Source organism: Bombina bombina, chromosome 10 (genome assembly GCF_027579735.1).
Source record: "Bombina bombina isolate aBomBom1 chromosome 10, aBomBom1.pri, whole genome shotgun sequence".
Taxonomy (NCBI): domain Eukaryota; kingdom Metazoa; phylum Chordata; class Amphibia; order Anura; family Bombinatoridae; genus Bombina; species Bombina bombina.
Genome location: NC_069508.1, coordinates 160,614,962 through 160,635,983, shown reverse-complemented (window position 1 = coordinate 160,635,983; position 21,022 = coordinate 160,614,962). Strand labels below are relative to the sequence as shown.

At 41.4% G+C, this 21,022-nt stretch overlaps 1 protein-coding gene across 1 annotated transcript in view; it reads right to left on the bottom strand.

Moving 5' to 3' along the window:
* Positions 1–6,316: 6,316 nt before the first annotated feature.
* The window catches only part of TMEM59 (transmembrane protein 59), a 28,795-nt gene continuing 14,089 nt past the window's right edge, over positions 6,317–21,022 (bottom strand). The window contains exons 5-8 of the mRNA XM_053693439.1: positions 18,754–18,835; positions 12,678–12,774; positions 10,318–10,426; positions 6,317–7,432 (exon numbers count right to left, since the gene is read on the bottom strand). Of these exons, the coding sequence (XP_053549414.1) occupies positions 7,280–7,432; positions 10,318–10,426; positions 12,678–12,774; positions 18,754–18,835 (441 nt within the window). The 3' untranslated portion in view covers positions 6,317–7,279. The remainder of the gene's footprint in view (positions 7,433–10,317; positions 10,427–12,677; positions 12,775–18,753; positions 18,836–21,022) is intronic.

The following is a 21,022-nucleotide window of genomic DNA, read 5'->3' as shown; positions in this document are numbered from 1 at the left end:
GAATGAGCTGTAATTCTCTGAGGCGGAATTTTACCCGACTCAACATAGGCAAGATGAATTAAAGATTTCAACCAAGATGCCAAAGAAATGGCAGAAGCTTTCTGGCCTTTCCTAGAACCGGAAAAGATAACAAATAGACTAGAAGTCTTACGGAAAGATTTCGTAGCTTCAACATAATATTTCAAAGCTCTAACAACATCCAAAGAATGCAATGATCTCTCCTTAGAATTCTTAGGATTAGGACATAATGAAGGAACCACAATTTCTCTACTAATGTTGTTGGAATTCACAACTTTAGGTAAAAATTCAAAAGAAGTTCGCAACACCGCCTTATCCTGATGAAAAATCAGAAAAGGAGACTCACAAGAAAGAGCAGATAATTCAGAAACTCTTCTAGCAGAAGAGATGGCCAAAAGGAACAAAACTTTCCAAGAAAGTAATTTAATGTCCAATGAATGCATAGGTTCAAACGGAGGAGCTTGAAGAGCTCCCAGAACCAAATTCAAACTCCAAGGAGGAGAAATTGACTTAATGACAGGTTTTATACGAACCAAAGCTTGTACAAAACAATGAATATCAGGAAGAATAGCAATCTTTCTGTGAAAAAGAACAGAAAGAGCGGAGATTTGTCCTTTCAAAGAACTTGCGGACAAACCCTTATCTAAACCATCCTGAAGAAACTGTAAAATTCTCGGTATTCTAAAAGGATGCCAAGAAAAATGATGAGAAAGACACCAAGAAATATAAGTCTTCCAGACTCTATAATATATCTCTCGAGATACAGATTTACGAGCCTGTAACATAGTATTAATCACAGAGTCAGAGAAACCTCTTTGACCAAGAATCAAGCGTTCAATCTCCATACCTTTAAATTTAAGGATTTCAGATCCGGATGGAAAAAAGGACCTTGTGACAGAAGGTCTGGTCTTAACGGAAGAGTCCATGGTTGGCAAGATGCCATCCGGACAAGATCCGCATACCAAAACCTGTGAGGCCATGCTGGAGCTATTAGCAGAACAAACGAGCATTCCCTCAGAATCTTGGAGATTACTCTTGGAAGAAGAACTAGAGGCGGAAAGATATAGGCAGGATGATACTTCCAAGGAAGTGATAATGCATCCACTGCCTCCGCCTGAGGATCCCGGGATCTGGACAGATACCTGGGAAGTTTCTTGTTTAGATGAGAGGCCATCAGATCTATCTCTGGGAGCCCCCACATTTGAACAATCTGAAGAAATACCTCTGGGTGAAGAGACCATTCGCCCGGATGCAACGTTTGGCGACTGAGATAATCCGCTTCCCAATTGTCTACACCTGGGATATGAACCGCAGAGATTAGACAGGAGCTGGATTCCGCCCAAACCAAAATTCGAGATACTTCTTTCATAGCCAGAGGACTGTGAGTCCCTCCTTGATGATTGATGTATGCCACAGTTGTGACATTGTCTGTCTGAAAACAAATGAACGATTCTCTCTTCAGAAGAGGCCAAAACTGAAGAGCTCTGAAAACTGCACGGAGTTCCAAGATATTGATCGGTAATCTCACCTCCTGAGATTCCCAAACTCCTTGTGCCGTCAGAGATCCCCACACAGCTCCCCAACCTGTGAGACTTGCATCTGTTGAAATTACAGTCCAGGTTGGAAGAACAAAAGAAGCCCCCTGAATTAAACGAAGGTGATCTGTCCACCACGTTAGAGAGTGCCGAACAATCGGTTTTAAAGATATTAATTGATATATCTTCGTGTAATCCCTGCACCATTGGTTCAGCATACAGAGCTGAAGAGGTCGCATGTGAAAACGAGCAAAGGGGATCGCGTCCGATGCAGCAGTCATAAGACCTAGAGTTTCCATGCATAAGGCTACCGAAGGGAATGATTGAGACTGAAGGTTTCGACAGGCTGTAATCAATTTTAGACGTCTCTTGTCTGTTAAAGACAAAGTCATGGACACTGAATCTATCTGGAAACCCAGAAAGGTTACCCTTGTTTGAGGAATCAAAGAACTTTTTGGTAAATTGATCCTCCAACCATGATCTTGAAGAAACAACACAAGTCGATTCGTATGAGACTCTGCTAAATGTAAAGACGGAGCAAGTACCAAGATATCGTCCAAATAAGGAAATACCACAATACCCTGTTCTCTGATTACAGACAGAAGGGCACCGAGAATCTTTGTGAAAATTCTTGGAGCTGTAGCAAGGCCAAACGGTAGAGCCACAAATTGGTAATGCTTGTCTAGAAAAGAGAATCTCAGGAACTGATAATGATCTGGATGAATCGGAATATGCAGATATGCATCCTGTAAATCTATTGTGGACATATAATTCCCTTGCTGAACAAAAGGCAATATAGTCCTTACAGTTACCATCTTGAACGTTGGTATCCTTACATAACGATTCAATAATTTTAGATCCAGAACTGGTCTGAAGGAATTCTCCTTCTTTGGTACAATGAAGAGATTTGAATAAAACCCCATCCCCTGTTCCGGAACTGGAACTGGCATAATTACTCCAGCCAACTCTAGATCTGAAACACAATTCAGAAATGCTTGAGCTTTCATTGGATTTACTGGGACATGGGAAAGAAAAAATCTCTTTGCAGGAGGTCTCATCTTGAAACCAATTCTGTACCCTTCTGAAACAATGTTCTGAATCCAAAGATTGTGAACAGAATTGATCCAAATTTCTTTGAAAAAACGTAACCTGCCCCCTACCAGCTGAACTGGAATGAGGGCCGTACCTTCATGTGAACTTAGAAGCAGGCTTTGCCTTTCTAGCAGGCTTGGATTTATTCCAGACTGGAGATGGTTTCCAAACTGAAACTGCTCCTGAGGACGAAGGATCAGGCTTTTGTTCTTTGTTGAAACGAAAGGAACGAAAACGATTGTTAGCCCTGTTTTTACCTTTAGACTTTTTATCCTGTGGTAAAAAAGTTCCTTTCCCACCAGTAACAGTTGAAATAATAGAATCCAACTGAGAACCAAATAATTTGTTTCCCTGGAAAGAAATGGAAAGTAGAGTTGATTTAGAAGCCATATCAGCATTCCAGGTCTTAAGCCATAAAGCTCTTCTGGCTAAGATAGCCAGAGACATAAATCTAACATCAACTCTAATAATATCAAAAATGGCATCACAGATGAAATTATTAGCATGCTGGAGAAGAATAATAATATCATGAGAATCACGATTTGTTACTTGTTGCGCTAGAGTTTCCAACCAAAAAGTTGAAGCTGCAGCAACATCAGCCAATGATATAGCAGGTCTAAGAAGATTACCTGAACATAGATAAGCTTTTCTTAGAAAAGATTCAATTTTTCTATCTAAAGGATCCTTAAACGAGGTACCATCTGACGTAGGAATGGTAGTACGTTTAGCAAGGGTAGATATAGCCCCATCAACTTTAGGGATTTTGTCCCAAAATTCTAACCTGTCAGGCGGAACAGGATATAATTGCTTAAAACGTTTAGAAGGAGTAAATGAATTACCCAATTTATCCCATTCCTTAGCAATTACTGCAGAAATAGCATTAGGAACAGGAAAGACTTCTGGAATAACCGCAGGAGCTTTAAAAACCTTATCCAAACGTATAGAATTAGTATCAAGAGGACTAGAATCCTCTATTTCTAAAGCAATTAGTACTTCTTTAAGTAAAGAGCGAATAAATTCCATCTTAAATAAATATGAAGATTTATCAGCATCAATCTCTGAGACAGAATCCTCTGAACCAGAAGAGTCCAAAGAATCAGAATGATGGTGTTCATTTAAAAATTCATCTGTAGAGAGAGAAGATTTAAAAGACTTTTTACGTTTACTAGAAGGAGAAATAACAGACAAAGCCTTCTTTATGGATTCAGAAACAAAATCTCTTATGTTATCAGGAACATTCTGCACCTTAGATGTTGAGGGAACTGCAACAGGCAATGGTACATCACTAAAGGAAATATTATCTGCTTTAACAAGTTTGTCATGACAATTATTACAAACAACAGCTGGAGGAATAGCTACCAAAAGTTTACAGCAGATACACTTAGCTTTGGTAGATCCAGCAGGCAGTGGTTTTCCTGTAGTATCTTCTGGCTCAGATGCAACGTGAGACATCTTGCAATATGTAAGAGAAAAAACAACATATAAAGCAAAATAGATCAAATTCCTTATAAGACAGTTTCAGGAATGGGAAAAAAATGCCAAACATCAAGCTTCTAGCAACCAGAAGCAAATGAAAAATGAGACTGAAATAATGTGGAGACAAAAGCGACGCCCATATTTTTTGGCGCCAAATAAGACGCCCACATTATTTGGCGCCTAAATGCTTTTGGCGCAAAAAATGACGCCACATCCGGAACGCCGACATCTTTGGCGCAAAATAACGTCAAAAAATGACGCAACTTCCGGCGACACGTATGACGCCGGAAACGGAAAAGAATTTTTGCGCCAAAAAAGTCCGCGCCAAGAATGACGCAATAAAATGAAGCATTTTCAGCCCCCGCGAGCCTAACAGCCCACAGGGAAAAAAGTCAAATTTTTGAGGTAAGAAAAATATGATAATTTAAAGCATAATCCCAAATATGAAACTGACTGTCTGGAAATAAGGAAAGTTGAACATTCTGAGTCAAGGCAAAATAAATGTTTGAATACATATATTTAGAACTTTATAAATAAAGTGCCCAACCATAGCTTAGAGTGTCACAGAAAATAAGACTTACTTACCCCAGGACACTCATCTACATGTTTGTAGAAAGCCAAACCAGTACTGAAACGAGAATCAGTAGAGGAAATGGTAAATATAAGAGTATATCGTCGATCTGAAAAGGGAGGTAAGAGATGAATCTCTACGACCGATAACAGAGAACCTTATGAAATAGACCCCGTAGAAGGAGATCACTGCATTCAATAGGCAATACTCTCCTCACATCCCTCTGACATTCACTGCACGCTGAGAGGAAAACCGGGCTCCAACTTGCTGCGGAGCGCATATCAACGTAGAATCTAGCACAAACTTACTTCACCACCTCCCTTGGAGGCAAAGTTTGTAAAACTGATTTGTGGGTGTGGTGAGGGGTGTATTTATAGGCATTTTAAGGTTTGGGAAACTTTGCCCCTCCTGGTAGGAATGTATATCCCATACGTCACTAGCTCATGGACTCTTGTTAATTACATGAAAGAAATAAGGAGCTCAGTTTTGGAGAGATTTAGCTTGAGGTAGTGAGAGGACATCCAGGAAGAGATGTGAGAAAGACGGTTAGTGACACGGTTAGCAAGGAAGGAGATAGGTCTGGTGCAGAGAAGTAGATTTGGGTGTCATCGGCATACAAATGATATTGGAAACTGTGGGACTTTATTAACAAACCAAGTGATGACATGTAGATTGAGAAGAGAAGGGGACAGAGGATAGAACCTTGCGGTACTCCGACAGAAAGTGGTGACGGGGAAGAGGAGCCCCAGAGAAGGCTACACTAAAAGGTACGGTTTGACAGGTAGGAAGAGAGCCACAAGAGGGCTGTGTCACAGATGCAAAAGGTTTTTTTGAGGATAGGTGTGACCAGTGCATGTTTCAGAGATGAGGGAAATATACCGGTGCTGAGGGAGAGGTTGAAAATTTGTGTGAATATAGGGGTAATGGTAGCAGAACGTAAGAGTTTGTGAGTGAAAGTGTGTGTCACACAATAAGAAAGAGAGTCTGTGTGTTTTTCTCATCTCCCTCCTTTCTTTCTGTCCTCTCCCTCCATTTTCACTTTCTCCCTTTTTTCTCTCCCTCCAAACCTTTTGAGGTGCATGCCGGCTCAATTCAACCCACCTGAGTGTATGCAAGTGTTTTGCTAGCGGTGGTGAATATTTACTTTGGTAATGCCATGAAATAAAAAAAATGTCATGAAACACCCAGACTAAAAAATATCAAGACTGAAAAAGGTCTAAAAGCTAGGGTGGTGGTGGGGGCGCAGAATTTTGAGTGCCTAGGGCAGCATAAAACCTAAATACGCCACTGCCTGAACCCCATTGAAAACCTCTGGAATGTGATTTAGAGGAAGATGGATGGTCACAAGCCATCAAACAAAGCTGAGCTGCTTGAATTTTTGCATTCCCAGAGTGGCATAAAATCACCCAACAGTAATGTGAAAGACTGGTGGAAAGCTTGCCACGGTGCATGAAAGTTATGATTGAAAATCAGGGTTATTTCATTAAATATCAATTTCTGAACTCGGTTAAAACATTAGTATTGTGTTTAAAAATGAATATGAACTTATCTTTGCATTATTCGAAGTCTGAAAACACTGCTTCACTTTTGTTATTTTGACCAGTTGTCTTTTTCTGCAAATAAATGCTTTAAATGACAATATTTTTATTTGGAATTTGGGAGAAATGTTGCCAGTAGTTTATAGAACAAAAAAAAATGTTCCTTTTACTCAAATACAAAACCTATAAATGTCAGCTTTTAAAATTGTTGACCCGAGATCGGTAATCATTTTGCATTTTACTCTGGGACAGTCGTCCTATTTTGTGGTATATTTGTTTTGTTGAGCAATAAATGAGTAAAAAAATAATAAAAACATGTAAACAGAAATACACACGACTTGTTAAACCCAAATATATTTAAACCCACAGATGATATTTAAGATTGTGTGAAATCATGATGAAATCATCACCCAGTAAATCCTTTGGGGAAGAGCAGTATAGACACTCTAGAGTGACACAAGCAGAACAGACAGCAGACCTAGCAACAACAGGACTTTCTGCACTACACTCCAGTCCTTACTTATCCAGTACAATCATACAACAGATGGGATAATGAGGTTTCTGAAGCACTATACACCATATGTTTATTACACCCCCCTCCCAGCAGCACATAATCAGTGTAAACTCATTAGCATCTAACTCCATAACTAAATAGAACTACAGTTTCTGTTCAATAAGATTATGTTCATTACCCACTACTAGTGGCCCCAGATTGCACTTTATAACCCCATATTGTAAACCTCACCCCGGCTCCAGTAGGCACTTTTTCATATGTAGCAGGATATGGGCACATCAGGGTGCTCGTCCACTCCTGCCAGAGCCAAAATTAGAAATAAAATCAATGCAAAGGAGCTATGATAGGTTGATTAATTTGCCTTATGCTGGACAGCACTTTTACCAGAACTGATAAGAGATTCTTACTCTCAGACCCACAAGGAACGTATAAGTTCAAAGTGTTAACGCTTTTAATGCAATCTGAGACTTCATCCATAAGCTGCACAAATTCTTCAGGCTTCTAGAAGGTGACAAAAGGTGCGGCAGGAGCGACCTTATAGAGCAGACTTGGTTAGGTCCATCTTGGCTGGAAGCGGTCCTGCCTCCTCTTCATTGTGATTTGAGTGTACAACCACCAATGCTGAGGGGGAGTATCTGTGAAGCTTCTGGTCATTCAGGTATTCCAAATCCCCGTAAATACTCAGCTTCTGCAAGAAAAATGCATTTTTATAATGTGGCTTTAACCGTACACCTTATGTGCATCACATATTGTTAAAGGGACACTAAGATTGTAACATAAAATGTTTAATTATACACATTAAAATATAATTTTCATTATTTACTTTGCCCCCTTTCCTGTAATTTAAATCAGAAAATCATGAAATTTTCATTCCTGTCAACAGAAAAAGCACACGGCGGCCTTCACACATCAAACCCTGTCCCATATATAACCCTAATATGCATTTTGCGACAGCGCCAAACAATATTTTGTTCATACGACAGTGCAGATGACTCCTGTCCCCTAGTACAAAGGGATGCTTGCTAACAAATCACAAGTATGATTATGTATATGGTGTAAAAAAAGATATTGTGGTTTATACAAAAGCAGTAGGGGAAACAGAAAGGATCCTATTGTCTTCCATGTAGGTAGTTTAGCACTGATTCTTTTAAAATATTTATAGTTAAACTTTTTTTTTTTTTTTTTTAAACAGACCCAAATTAATTTCTAATTTCCAATTTAGAATGATGTAATATATATATATATATATATATATATATATATATATATATATATATATATATATATATATATACACACACACATACAGGTAGCCCTCAGTTTACGCCGGGGTTAGGTTCCAGAAGGAATGGTTGTAAATCGAAACCGTTGTAAATTGAAACCCAGTTTATAATGTAAGTCAATGGGAAGTGAGGGAGTTAGGTTACAGGCCCCTCTCAAAATTGTCATAAGTAACACCTAATACATTATTTTTAAAGCTTTGAAATGAAGACTTTACATGCTAAACAGCATCATAAACCTAATAAAATAATCACACAACACAGAATATATAATTAAACTAAGATAAATGAAGAAAAACATTTGCTAAACAGCATTATAAACCTAATAAAATAATCACACAACACAGACTTCACTTGCATTTTTCTGCAAACAGTTATTTCTATGCATTCCAATCTGGACTTATTTATAGACAGGAAGATCTTGTTCCTTTGAAATCTGCTCGATAGTTCAGGTCTGGTTAAACTGATTAATTTCAGCTTGCTTGGCTTTGCTGCAACACAAGCGGACAGCTCCATCTACTGGCTATTTTAATAAATGCACTGCTTCTCAATACTTTTCAATAGCAGTCACATGACTGGAAAAAAAGGTTGTTATTCTGAAACGGTGTAAATTGAACCGTTGTAAAACGAGGGCCACCTGTATATGTATATATATATATATATATATATATATATATATATATATATATATATATATATATATATATATATATATACATATATATACATATACATATATATATATATATATATATATATATATATATATACACACACATACATATACACACACATACACAAATGCATATGCTTACAGTAATATATGACACATTCATATACTTACACGCTCACACTTTCATAGGTATGGAAAGGCAACCTTACTGTGCAAACAGATATTTTTGATTTCTGTTCTGCACCTAAACCACCCAGTGGAAAATTTATCAAGTTTGCAGGTGGACAAGTTCTCAGTTGCCACCTCCACTCGTTCAGCTAATTGAGTGTGAGCAGGGCATGTCAATCACCCTGAACGAGTGAGTGTTGGGGTGATTTATTCTGCCATCTCTAAGGTTGCAGAGTGGATAAAGAAGATACATTTGTGGTTGTTGGCTCACTTATGCATCACAACACCTAAAAAAAGCTTGATAAATCTTCCCTCTAGTATCCTCAGTGCTATGATAACCAAAGACTGTCTGTCATCAGCAGTTATACTGATAATCCACCTTAAAAAGGTTAAAAAAACGGAAATTTGCATGAATTTCAGTTTTAAATAGATGTATTATTATTATTATTATACTTCCATAAGAAAAAAATAATTCTAGTAAAAGTTATTGTTTCAATGGTATACTTACATATGTTATGTGGGACTAGAGGGTAAGGATTCAAACACCATACTTGCTAAGAGAGCTGGCAATGATGTGTATTGAGCCAGTAAATATTTGTGTCATAAAAGCCACTGCCGATGATGTGGTGTTTTAACCTTTTAGCGCATTTATGACATTCTATTCCGTCCTAACCGTGCTGGGCTTTAGAGCCATTAGGACGAAACCGTCCTAACCATTTGGCTGACCTGAAGCCAATGGCGCTTCCAGGATGCGGTTGCGGTCTAGAGGGCATGCCTAGCGTCATAGAGACGCCCCCCTGACCCGATCCCATCACTGAAATCGTGCACACAATCACGGGATTTCAATTTGTTTACATCCGAACGTTGTTCCGATGTAGACAAATTAACCCTGTCATCAAAGGGTTAATGCTGGTGCACGGGGCACTCACAGAATATGTGCATATGCCACATAAAACAGTCATAATTCTTACAATTATATTTGCTAAAGAAAGTATAATTTAAAAAAATATATAATTAAAAAAAAAATTAAAAAATATTCTGATTAAAATTTCAGTACACCTACACACAATTCAGTGTTAACCTTTATATCCCTTTAAGAGTAGAAATAGGAGAGGAGACTGGGAGGAAAATAAGAAAAAATAAAGCAAAATTTGTTAAAGCTGCTCTACAGTAACATCAGTCAAAGTAAATAATACATGTATATTGTAATGTCTTTATATTTTCATTATACAGTATAACATCCCTTTAAGTATTTCTGGTAAACATTTTATATATTTCTTCCCATACTATAATGTCTATACTGAGAGGTCACATAGCAACTTGTCCTCACTCTCTGACGTCACCTGTCTGTGTCGTCAGGACTCCATTAATCTCACATTTAATTAGTTGAATCCTTTAATAACCCCTGGCTTACACACTAGTCTGACAGGAGTCACTATTGGTAGCACTTACCTCAGTCGGTATGTACTGATCGCTTGCAGTAGCAACTGTAGCACAACAAATCCAGAGAAGGACGAGCACCGAGAGCACAAGGGTGGCACTCAGGAGCCAGCTGGTGTTCCTGGCAAACACAGAACATCCCAGTGTGAGACAACAGGAAGGAAAATGCACACAGCAGAGGGTAACATTATATATAGGGAATGCCCGGGCATCTTGCACACACAACTTACATGACACAAACAGCAGCTGGTTAGCGTCGTACATACAACCGACATGACACAAACAGCAGCTGGTGAGCGTCGTACACACAACTGACATGACACAGACAGCAGCTGGTGAGCGTCGTACACACAACTGACATGACACAAACAGCAGCTGGTTAGCATCGTACATACAACCGACATGACACAAACAGTAGCTGTTGAGCGTTGTACACACAACTGACATGACACAAAGAGCAGCTGTTAACCGTCACACACACAACTGACATGACACAAACAGCAGCTGGTAATCGTCACACACACAACTGACATGACACAGACAGCAGCTGGTGAGCGTCGTACATACAACCGACATGACACAGACAGCAGCTGGTGAGCGTCGTACACACAACTGACATGACACAGACAGCAGCTGGTTAGCGTCGTACATACAACCGACATGACACAAACAGCAGCTGGTGAGCATCGTACACACAACTGACATGACACAAAGAGCAGCTGTTAACCGTCACACACACAACTGACATGACACAAACAGCAGCTGGTAACCGTCACACACACAACTGACATGACACAAACAGCAGCTGGTAATCGTCACACACACAACTGACATGACACAAACAGCAGCTGGTAACCGTCACACACACAACTGACATGACACAAACAGCAGCTGGTGAGCGTCGTACACACAACTGACACAAAGAGCAGCTGTTAACCGTCACACACACAACTGACATGACACAAACAGCAGCTGGTAATCGTCACACACACAACTGACATGACACAAACAGCAGCTGGTAACCGTCACACACACAACTGACATGACACAAACAGCAGCTGGTGAGCGTCGTACACACAACTGACATGACACAAAGAGCAGCTGTTAACCGTCACACACACAACTGACATGACAAACAGCAGCTGGTAATCGTCACACACACAACTGACATGACACAAACAGCAGCTGGTAACCGTCACACACACAACTGACATGACACAAACAGCAGCTAATGAGCATCACACACACAACTGAAATGACAGACAGCAGCTGGTGAGCCTCATACACGCAACTGAAATGACACAGACAGCAGTTGGTAACCGTCACACACACAACTGAAATGACACAGACAGCAGCTGGTGAGCGTCATACACACAACTGAAATGACACAGACAGCAGTTGGTGAGCGTCATACACACAACTGACATGACACAAACAGCAGCTGGTAACCGTCACACACACAACTGACATGACACAAACAGCAGCTGGTGAGCGTCGTACACACAACTGACATGACACAAACAGCAGCTGGTGAGCCTCATACACGCAACTGAAATGACACAGACAGCAGTTGGTAACCGTCACACACACAACTGACATGACACAGACAGCAGCTAATAAGCGTCGTACACACAACTGAAATGACACAAACAGCAGCTGGTGAGCCTCATACACGCAACTGAAATGACACAGACAGCAGTTGGTAACCGTCACACACACAACTGAAATGACACAGACAGCAGTTGGTGAGCGTCATACACACAACTGACATGACACAAACTGCAGCTGGTGAGCGTCGTACACGCAACTGAAATGACACAGACAGCAGTTGGTAACCGTCACACACACAACTGAAATGACACAGACAGCAGTTGGTAACCGTCACACACACAACTGACATGACACAAACAGCAGCTGGTGAGCCTCATACACGCAACTGAAATGACACAGACAGCAGTTGGTAACCGTCACACACACAACTGAAATGACACAGACAGCAGTTGGTGAGCGTCATACACACAACTGACATGACACAAACTGCAGCTGGTGAGCGTCGTACACACAACTGACATGACACAGACAGCAGCTGGTGAGCCTCGTACACACAACTGACATGACACAGACAGCAGCTGGTGAGCGTCATAAACACAACTGACATGACACAAATAGCAGCTGGTGAGTGTCATACACACAACTGACATGACACAGACAGCAGCTGGTGAGCGTCATAAACACAACTGACATGACACAAATAGCAGCTGGTGAGTGTCATACACACAACTGACATGACACAAATAGCAGCTGGTGAGTGTCATACACACAACTGACATGACACAAATAGCAGCTGGTGAATGAACACCACAATGACCTACACTGAGAAGCAACCAGTGAGACGGTTCATTCCATCCAACAGGCCAGATCTGCTCTGCCACAAATCTTCTCCAGTGGGTTCTGAGGACACAATATCAGCTGTAGATAAAGCAGGACACTAATTAGTTTATATACACAGACTATAAAATAATGATACAATATTACACATTATAACATCCCCATCCTAAACAATTCCTTCAGGTGGAACGATTATTTAATAAAGATAAAGTATAAGGTTACCATACCGCCCGAACAACAGGCACAAGACAACCAGCTCCAGCTTCCAAAAAATGTAACAGTAACACAAAGCTCCTCTGTACAGACAGGTCACACAACTACTGACAGTAACACAATGCGCACTCCTCTACAGACAGGTCACACAACTACTGACAGTAACATAATGCGCACTCCTCTACAGACAGGTCACACAACTACTGACAGTAACATAATGCGCACTCCTCTACAGACAGGTCACACAACTACTGACAGTAACATAATGCGCACTCCTCTACAGACAGGTCACACAACTACTGACAGTAACACAATGCGCACTCCTCTACAGACAGGTCACACAACTACTGACAGTAACACAATGCGCACTCCTCTACAGACAGGTCACACAACTACTGACAGTAACATAATGCGCACTCCTCTACAGACAGGTCACACAACTACTGACAGTAACACAATGCGCACTCCTCTACAGACAGGTCACACAACTACTGACAGTAACACAATGCGCACTCCTCTACAGACAGGTCACACAACTACTGACAGCAACACAATGCGCACTCCTCTACAGACAGGTCACACAACTACTGACAGTAACACAATGCGCACTCCTCTACAGACAGGTCACACAACTACTGACAGTAACATAATGCACACTCCTCTACAGACAGGTCACACAACTACTGACAGTAACATAATGCACACTCCTCTACAGACAGGTCACACAACTACTGACAGTAACATAATGCACACTCCTCTACAGACAGGTCACACAACTACTGACAGTAACACAATGCGCACTCCTCTACAGACAGGTCACACAACTACTGACAGTAACACAATGCGCACTCCTCTATAGACAGGTCACACAACTACTGACAGTAACATAATGCACACTCCTCTACAGAGAGATCACACAACTACTGACAGTAACATAATGCACACTCCTCTACAGACAGGTCACACAACTACTGACAGTAACACAATGCTCCACTGTACAGACAGGTCACACAACTACTGACAGTAACACAATGCGCACTCCTCTACAGACAGGCCACACAACTACTGACAGTAACACAATGCACACTCCTCTACAGACAGGTCACACAACTACTGACAGTAACATAATGCTCCACTGTACAGACAGGTCACACAACTACTGACAGTAACACAATGCTCCACTGTACAGACAGGTCACACAACTACTGACAGTAACACAATGCACACTCCTCTACAGACAGGTCACACAACTACTGACAGCAACACAATGCGCACTCCTCTACAGACAGGTCACACAACTACTGACAGTAACATAATGCGCACTCCTCTACAGACAGGTCACACAACTACTGACAGTAACACAATGCTCCACTGTACAGACAGGTCACACAACTACTGACAGTAACACAATGCTCCACTGTACAGACAGGTCACACAACTACTGACAGCAACACAATGCGCACTCCTCTACAGACAGGTCACACAACTACTGACAGTAACATAATGCGCACTCCTCTACAGACAGGTCACACAACTACTGACAGTAACACAATGCTCCACTGTACAGACAGGTCACACAACTACTGACAGTAACACAATGCTCCACTGTACAGACAGGTCACACAACTACTGACAGTAACACAATGCACACTCCTCTACAGACAGGTCACACAACTACTGACAGTAACACAATGCACACTCCTCTACAGACAGGTCACACAACTACTGACAGTAACATAATGCACACTCCTCTACAGACAGGTCACACAACTACTGACAGTAACATAATGCACACTCCTCTACAGACAGGTCACACAACTACTGACAGTAACACAATGCGCACTCCTCTACAGAGAGATCACACAACTACTGACAGTAACATAATGCACACTCCTCTACAGACAGGTCATACAACTACTGACAGTAACACAATGCACACTCCTCTACAGACAGGTCACACAACTACTGACAGTAACACAATGCTCCACTGTACAGACAGGTCACACAACTACTGACAGTAACACAATGCTCCACTGTACAGACAGGTCATACAACTACTGACAGTAACACAATGCGCACTCCTCTACAGACAGGTCACAATACTACTGACAGTAACACAATGCACACTCCTCTACAGACAGGCCACACAACTACTGACAGTAACACAATGCTCCACTGTACAGACAGGTCATACAACTACTGAAAGTAACACAATGCACACTCCTCTACAGACAGGTCACACAACTACTGACAGTAACACAATGCTCCACTGTACAGACAGGTCACACAACTACTGACAGTAACACAATGCACACTCCTCTACAGAGAGATCACACAACTACTGACAGTAACATAATGCACACTCCTCTACAGACAGGTCACACAACTACTGACAGTAACACAATGCTCCACTGTACAGACAGGTCATACAACTACTGACAGTAACACAATGCGCACTCCTCTACAGACAGGTCACAATACTACTGACAGTAACACAATGCGCACTCCTCTACAGACAGGTCACAATACTACTGACAGTAACACAATGCGCACTCCTCTACAGACAGGCCACACAACTACTGACAGTAACACAATGCTCCACTGTACAGACAGGTCATACAACTACTGACAGTAACACAATGCTCCACTGTACAGACAGGTCACACAACTACTGACAGTAACACAATGCACACTCCTCTACAGACAGGTCACACAACTACTGACAGTAACATAATGCTCCACTGTACAGACAGGTCACACAACTACTGACAGTAACACAATGATCATCTGTACAGACAGGTCACACAACTACTGACAGTAACATAATGCACACTCCTCTACAGACAGGTCACACAACTACTGACAGTAACATAATGCACACTCCTCTACAGAGAGATCACACAACTACTGACAGTAACACAATGCACACTCCTCTACAGAGAGATCACACAACTACTGACAGTAACATAATGCACACTCCTCTACAGACAGGTCACACAACTACTGACAGTAACATAATGCGCACTCCTCTACAGACAGGTCACACAACTACTGACAGTAACATAATGCGCACTCCTCTACAGACAGGTCACACAACTACTGACAGTAACACAATGCGCACTCCTCTACAGACAGGTCACACAACTACTGACAGTAACACAATGCGCACTCCTCTACAGACAGGTCACACAACTACTGACAGCAACACAATGCGCACTCCTCTACAGACAGGTCACACAACTACTGACAGTAACACAATGCGCACTCCTCTACAGACAGGTCACACAACTACTGACAGTAACATAATGCACACTCCTCTACAGACAGGTCACACAACTACTGACAGTAACATAATGCACACTCCTCTACAGACAGGTCACACAACTACTGACAGTAACATAATGCACACTCCTCTACAGACAGGTCACACAACTACTGACAGTAACACAATGCGCACTCCTCTACAGACAGGTCACACAACTACTGACAGTAACACAATGCGCACTCCTCTATAGACAGGTCACACAACTACTGACAGTAACATAATGCACACTCCTCTACAGAGAGATCACACAACTACTGACAGTAACATAATGCACACTCCTCTACAGACAGGTCACACAACTACTGACAGTAACACAATGCTCCACTGTACAGACAGGTCACACAACTACTGACAGTAACACAATGCGCACTCCTCTACAGACAGGCCACACAACTACTGACAGTAACACAATGCACACTCCTCTACAGACAGGTCACACAACTACTGACAGTAACATAATGCTCCACTGTACAGACAGGTCACACAACTACTGACAGTAACACAATGCTCCACTGTACAGACAGGTCACACAACTACTGACAGTAACACAATGCACACTCCTCTACAGACAGGTCACACAACTACTGACAGCAACACAATGCGCACTCCTCTACAGACAGGTCACACAACTACTGACAGTAACATAATGCGCACTCCTCTACAGACAGGTCACACAACTACTGACAGTAACACAATGCTCCACTGTACAGACAGGTCACACAACTACTGACAGTAACACAATGCTCCACTGTACAGACAGGTCACACAACTACTGACAGCAACACAATGCGCACTCCTCTACAGACAGGTCACACAACTACTGACAGTAACATAATGCGCACTCCTCTACAGACAGGTCACACAACTACTGACAGTAACACAATGCTCCACTGTACAGACAGGTCACACAACTACTGACAGTAACACAATGCTCCACTGTACAGACAGGTCACACAACTACTGACAGTAACACAATGCACACTCCTCTACAGACAGGTCACACAACTACTGACAGTAACACAATGCACACTCCTCTACAGACAGGTCACACAACTACTGACAGTAACACAATGCACACTCCTCTACAGACAGGTCACACAACTACTGACAGTAACATAATGCACACTCCTCTACAGACAGGTCATACAACTACTGACAGTAACATAATGCACACTCCTCTACAGACAGGTCACACAACTACTGACAGTAACACAATGCGCACTCCTCTACAGAGAGATCACACAACTACTGACAGTAACATAATGCACACTCCTCTACAGACAGGTCATACAACTACTGACAGTAACACAATGCACACTCCTCTACAGACAGGTCACACAACTACTGACAGTAACACAATGCTCCACTGTACAGACAGGTCACACAACTACTGACAGTAACACAATGCTCCACTGTACAGACAGGTCATACAACTACTGACAGTAACACAATGCGCACTCCTCTACAGACAGGTCACAATACTACTGACAGTAACACAATGCACACTCCTCTACAGACAGGCCACACAACTACTGACAGTAACACAATGCTCCACTGTACAGACAGGTCATACAACTACTGAAAGTAACACAATGCACACTCCTCTACAGACAGGTCACACAACTACTGACAGTAACACAATGCTCCACTGTACAGACAGGTCACACAACTACTGACAGTAACACAATGCACACTCCTCTACAGAGAGATCACACAACTACTGACAGTAACATAATGCACACTCCTCTACAGACAGGTCACACAACTACTGACAGTAACACAATGCTCCACTGTACAGACAGGTCATACAACTACTGACAGTAACACAATGCGCACTCCTCTACAGACAGGTCACAATACTACTGACAGTAACACAATGCGCACTCCTCTACAGACAGGTCACAATACTACTGACAGTAACACAATGCGCACTCCTCTACAGACAGGCCACACAACTACTGACAGTAACACAATGCTCCACTGTACAGACAGGTCATACAACTACTGACAGTAACACAATGCTCCACTGTACAGACAGGTCACACAACTACTGACAGTAACACAATGCACACTCCTCTACAGACAGGTCACACAACTACTGACAGTAACATAATGCACACTCCTCTACAGAGAGATCACACAACTACTGACAGTAACACAATGCACACTCCTCTACAGAGAGATCACACAACTACTGACAGTAACATAATGCACACTCCTCTACAGACAGGTCACACAACTACTGACAGTAACACAATGCACACTCCTCTACAGACAGGCCACAAAATGAATGACACTAACATGAAGCATGCTCTAGAAGACTAATGCCTGCCAATGTGAAGCATGTGACTTACTACAGACTGGTCACATAGCAGTGTTAGTATGTTGGTAGCCATTTGTAAAAACAAAAATCACATGACTACTAACACCTAAAGTGTCCTTCTTTCAGACACCCCATCATTCATAATCACAGCACACAAGACAACATGGCTGCCAAACTCTTTCCTACAAGGGGCACTTACAGGATGCCTTGTCCAGCAGGAGGTCACTGGGAACTGGGTTCTCAGACAGGAGCTGGGGCATTTGCTGGATTTCAGGCTCAGACTAAAAATACAAAAAGAACAAATTAACTTACAATAGGATGTGAGTATAAATGCAATAAACCAACTCGTGTAAATGCAGTGAACTCATTCTCAGGTACAATCTTCTAATTCGTCCAAGCTTATCAGAAAAATACTGCCACTGATACTGGCTAGGTTCTGCTGCAAACAATCAGAATGTACACTCCAGGTAGTCTCTTGTGTAGTTTGTTTAATGCATTTTTCAACTTCTAATGGAAAAAAACATACATGGCAAGCTTGTGAACTACTAATGTTATTAACGTTAACATATACACAGACACGCTCATTAAGCAAACGTAAGATATAGATAGTTTTGGCACCAAAGTCAGGCTCAGAAACTGAATGCAAGAAAACAAATACCCTTTATTATCTTAAACTAAAAAAACATAATCGGTTATGGCACCAAACAAAATTATAAATGTTATAACATATATACCTTCCTCATAACAGAGGACAATGGACCAGTGTGAAAAAACCTGTAAAAACAGATTAAATCCTGCAAAGGTAGCTGCCTTTTTGTGTCAGTAGCGGAAAAGTTAGTATATAGCAGTTCATGGCCAGGCAAAAGCTGTTAAATGCAAAGCAAGCCTTGGTTAGTGCACAAATATTGGAACTGTCCCCAGTGTGATGTAATGAGGAAGAATCCCGTTGATTTATGGGTGAAACGCGTGTAGCTGCATGTATAGCAGAGGGGTAACAGCTGACCTTCTCTGCCGAAGTTTTGGAGTTCCCACAATTATTAAAGCCTAAATGGTAAGCTTTTTAGCCAACAGCAACAAGTGACAAGGCGTGGTTACACCACTAAGTGCCTTGTGAAGAGCAGAGCTAAGACTGAGAAACAGATGAAGCACTAACGGACTAAGGTATTGCACGTTTACATATGCTTAACAGCCTTGATGGGATCTACAACCCTAAGTAAATCTTAGGTGAATCGCCCTGTGTATAAGTAGCTGTAATTGCTAGGTATGAAGTGCAACGATCCGCTATTCTAATATGATGCCTATACAAATATCTTTAAATTCAATATAACGGCTCCGATTATTTGCTGTATAGCGGCTGCCTTAGGAGATCAACTTATGGGACATAAATGTTTCAATTTTTGCTTCCAGGAAGATTTGCAAATTTTAACCCTGGAATAGAGGCCTCTAAAAGGGTTTTCAATACCAAGACTGCTGTTTGCTAGTCTATTGTATTTTGGGACTCCTTGCTTTTGAATTATTGTTGCCTATATTTGATATGTTTTGTTAGCATATTGTGTTTAGTTAAAGGGACACTGAACACAAATTTTTTCTCTTTCATGATTCAGATAGAGCATGCAATTTTAAGAAACTTTCTAATTTACTTCCATTATCATTTCTTCTTTGTTCTCTTGCTATTTTTATTTGAAAAAGAATGCATCTAAGCTAAGGAGCCAGCAAATTATTGGTTCAGAACCATGGACAGCACTTGTTTATTGGTGCTGTCCAATCAGCAAGGACAACCTAGGTTGTTCACCAAAAATGGGCCGGCATCTAAACTTACATTCTTGCTTTTCAAATAAACATACCAAGAGAATCAAGAAAATTTGATAATAGAGCATGCAATTTTAAGCAACTTTCTAATTTTCTCCTATCTGAATCACGAAAGAAAAGGGTGCACAGGAATATGTTCAGGGCTGAGCATGTTGCAGGGTCATAGGATGTGTACCCGGTCCGGTATGAGAGTGCAGTTCCCTTCCGTGTTTTGTATATGTCTAGGGTGATTACATATTCCTGTGCACCCTTTTTTTGTTTTCAGTTTGTTTGGATTTGAAAGCTTGCATTGTGTGGCTGTTTTAGGGTCTCAGGTATTGGAAAGGACCTTGACGTGGTACCTGAGCTTGTCCCATTTGGCCAGATGCGGGGACTAACCTTTCCAGTTTTGCTTTTAAATCTTAGCTGAGAGCTTGTAAGTGAGTGCTGGGTTTTCTCTGTGTGTTGTATTAATTTGTTTTGTAATTTTCCCTATGGTTCTTGCACCCAGACCTGTCTGGGTTTAACTGCTTGTGGCTCTGAGGACAGCACAGCTTCCTGTGAGTGCCAGTGGCACCCAGGGCTGAGCATGTTGCAGGGTCATAGGATGTGTACCCGGTCCGGTATGAGAGTGCAGTTCCCTTCCGTGTTTTGTATATATATATATATATATATATATA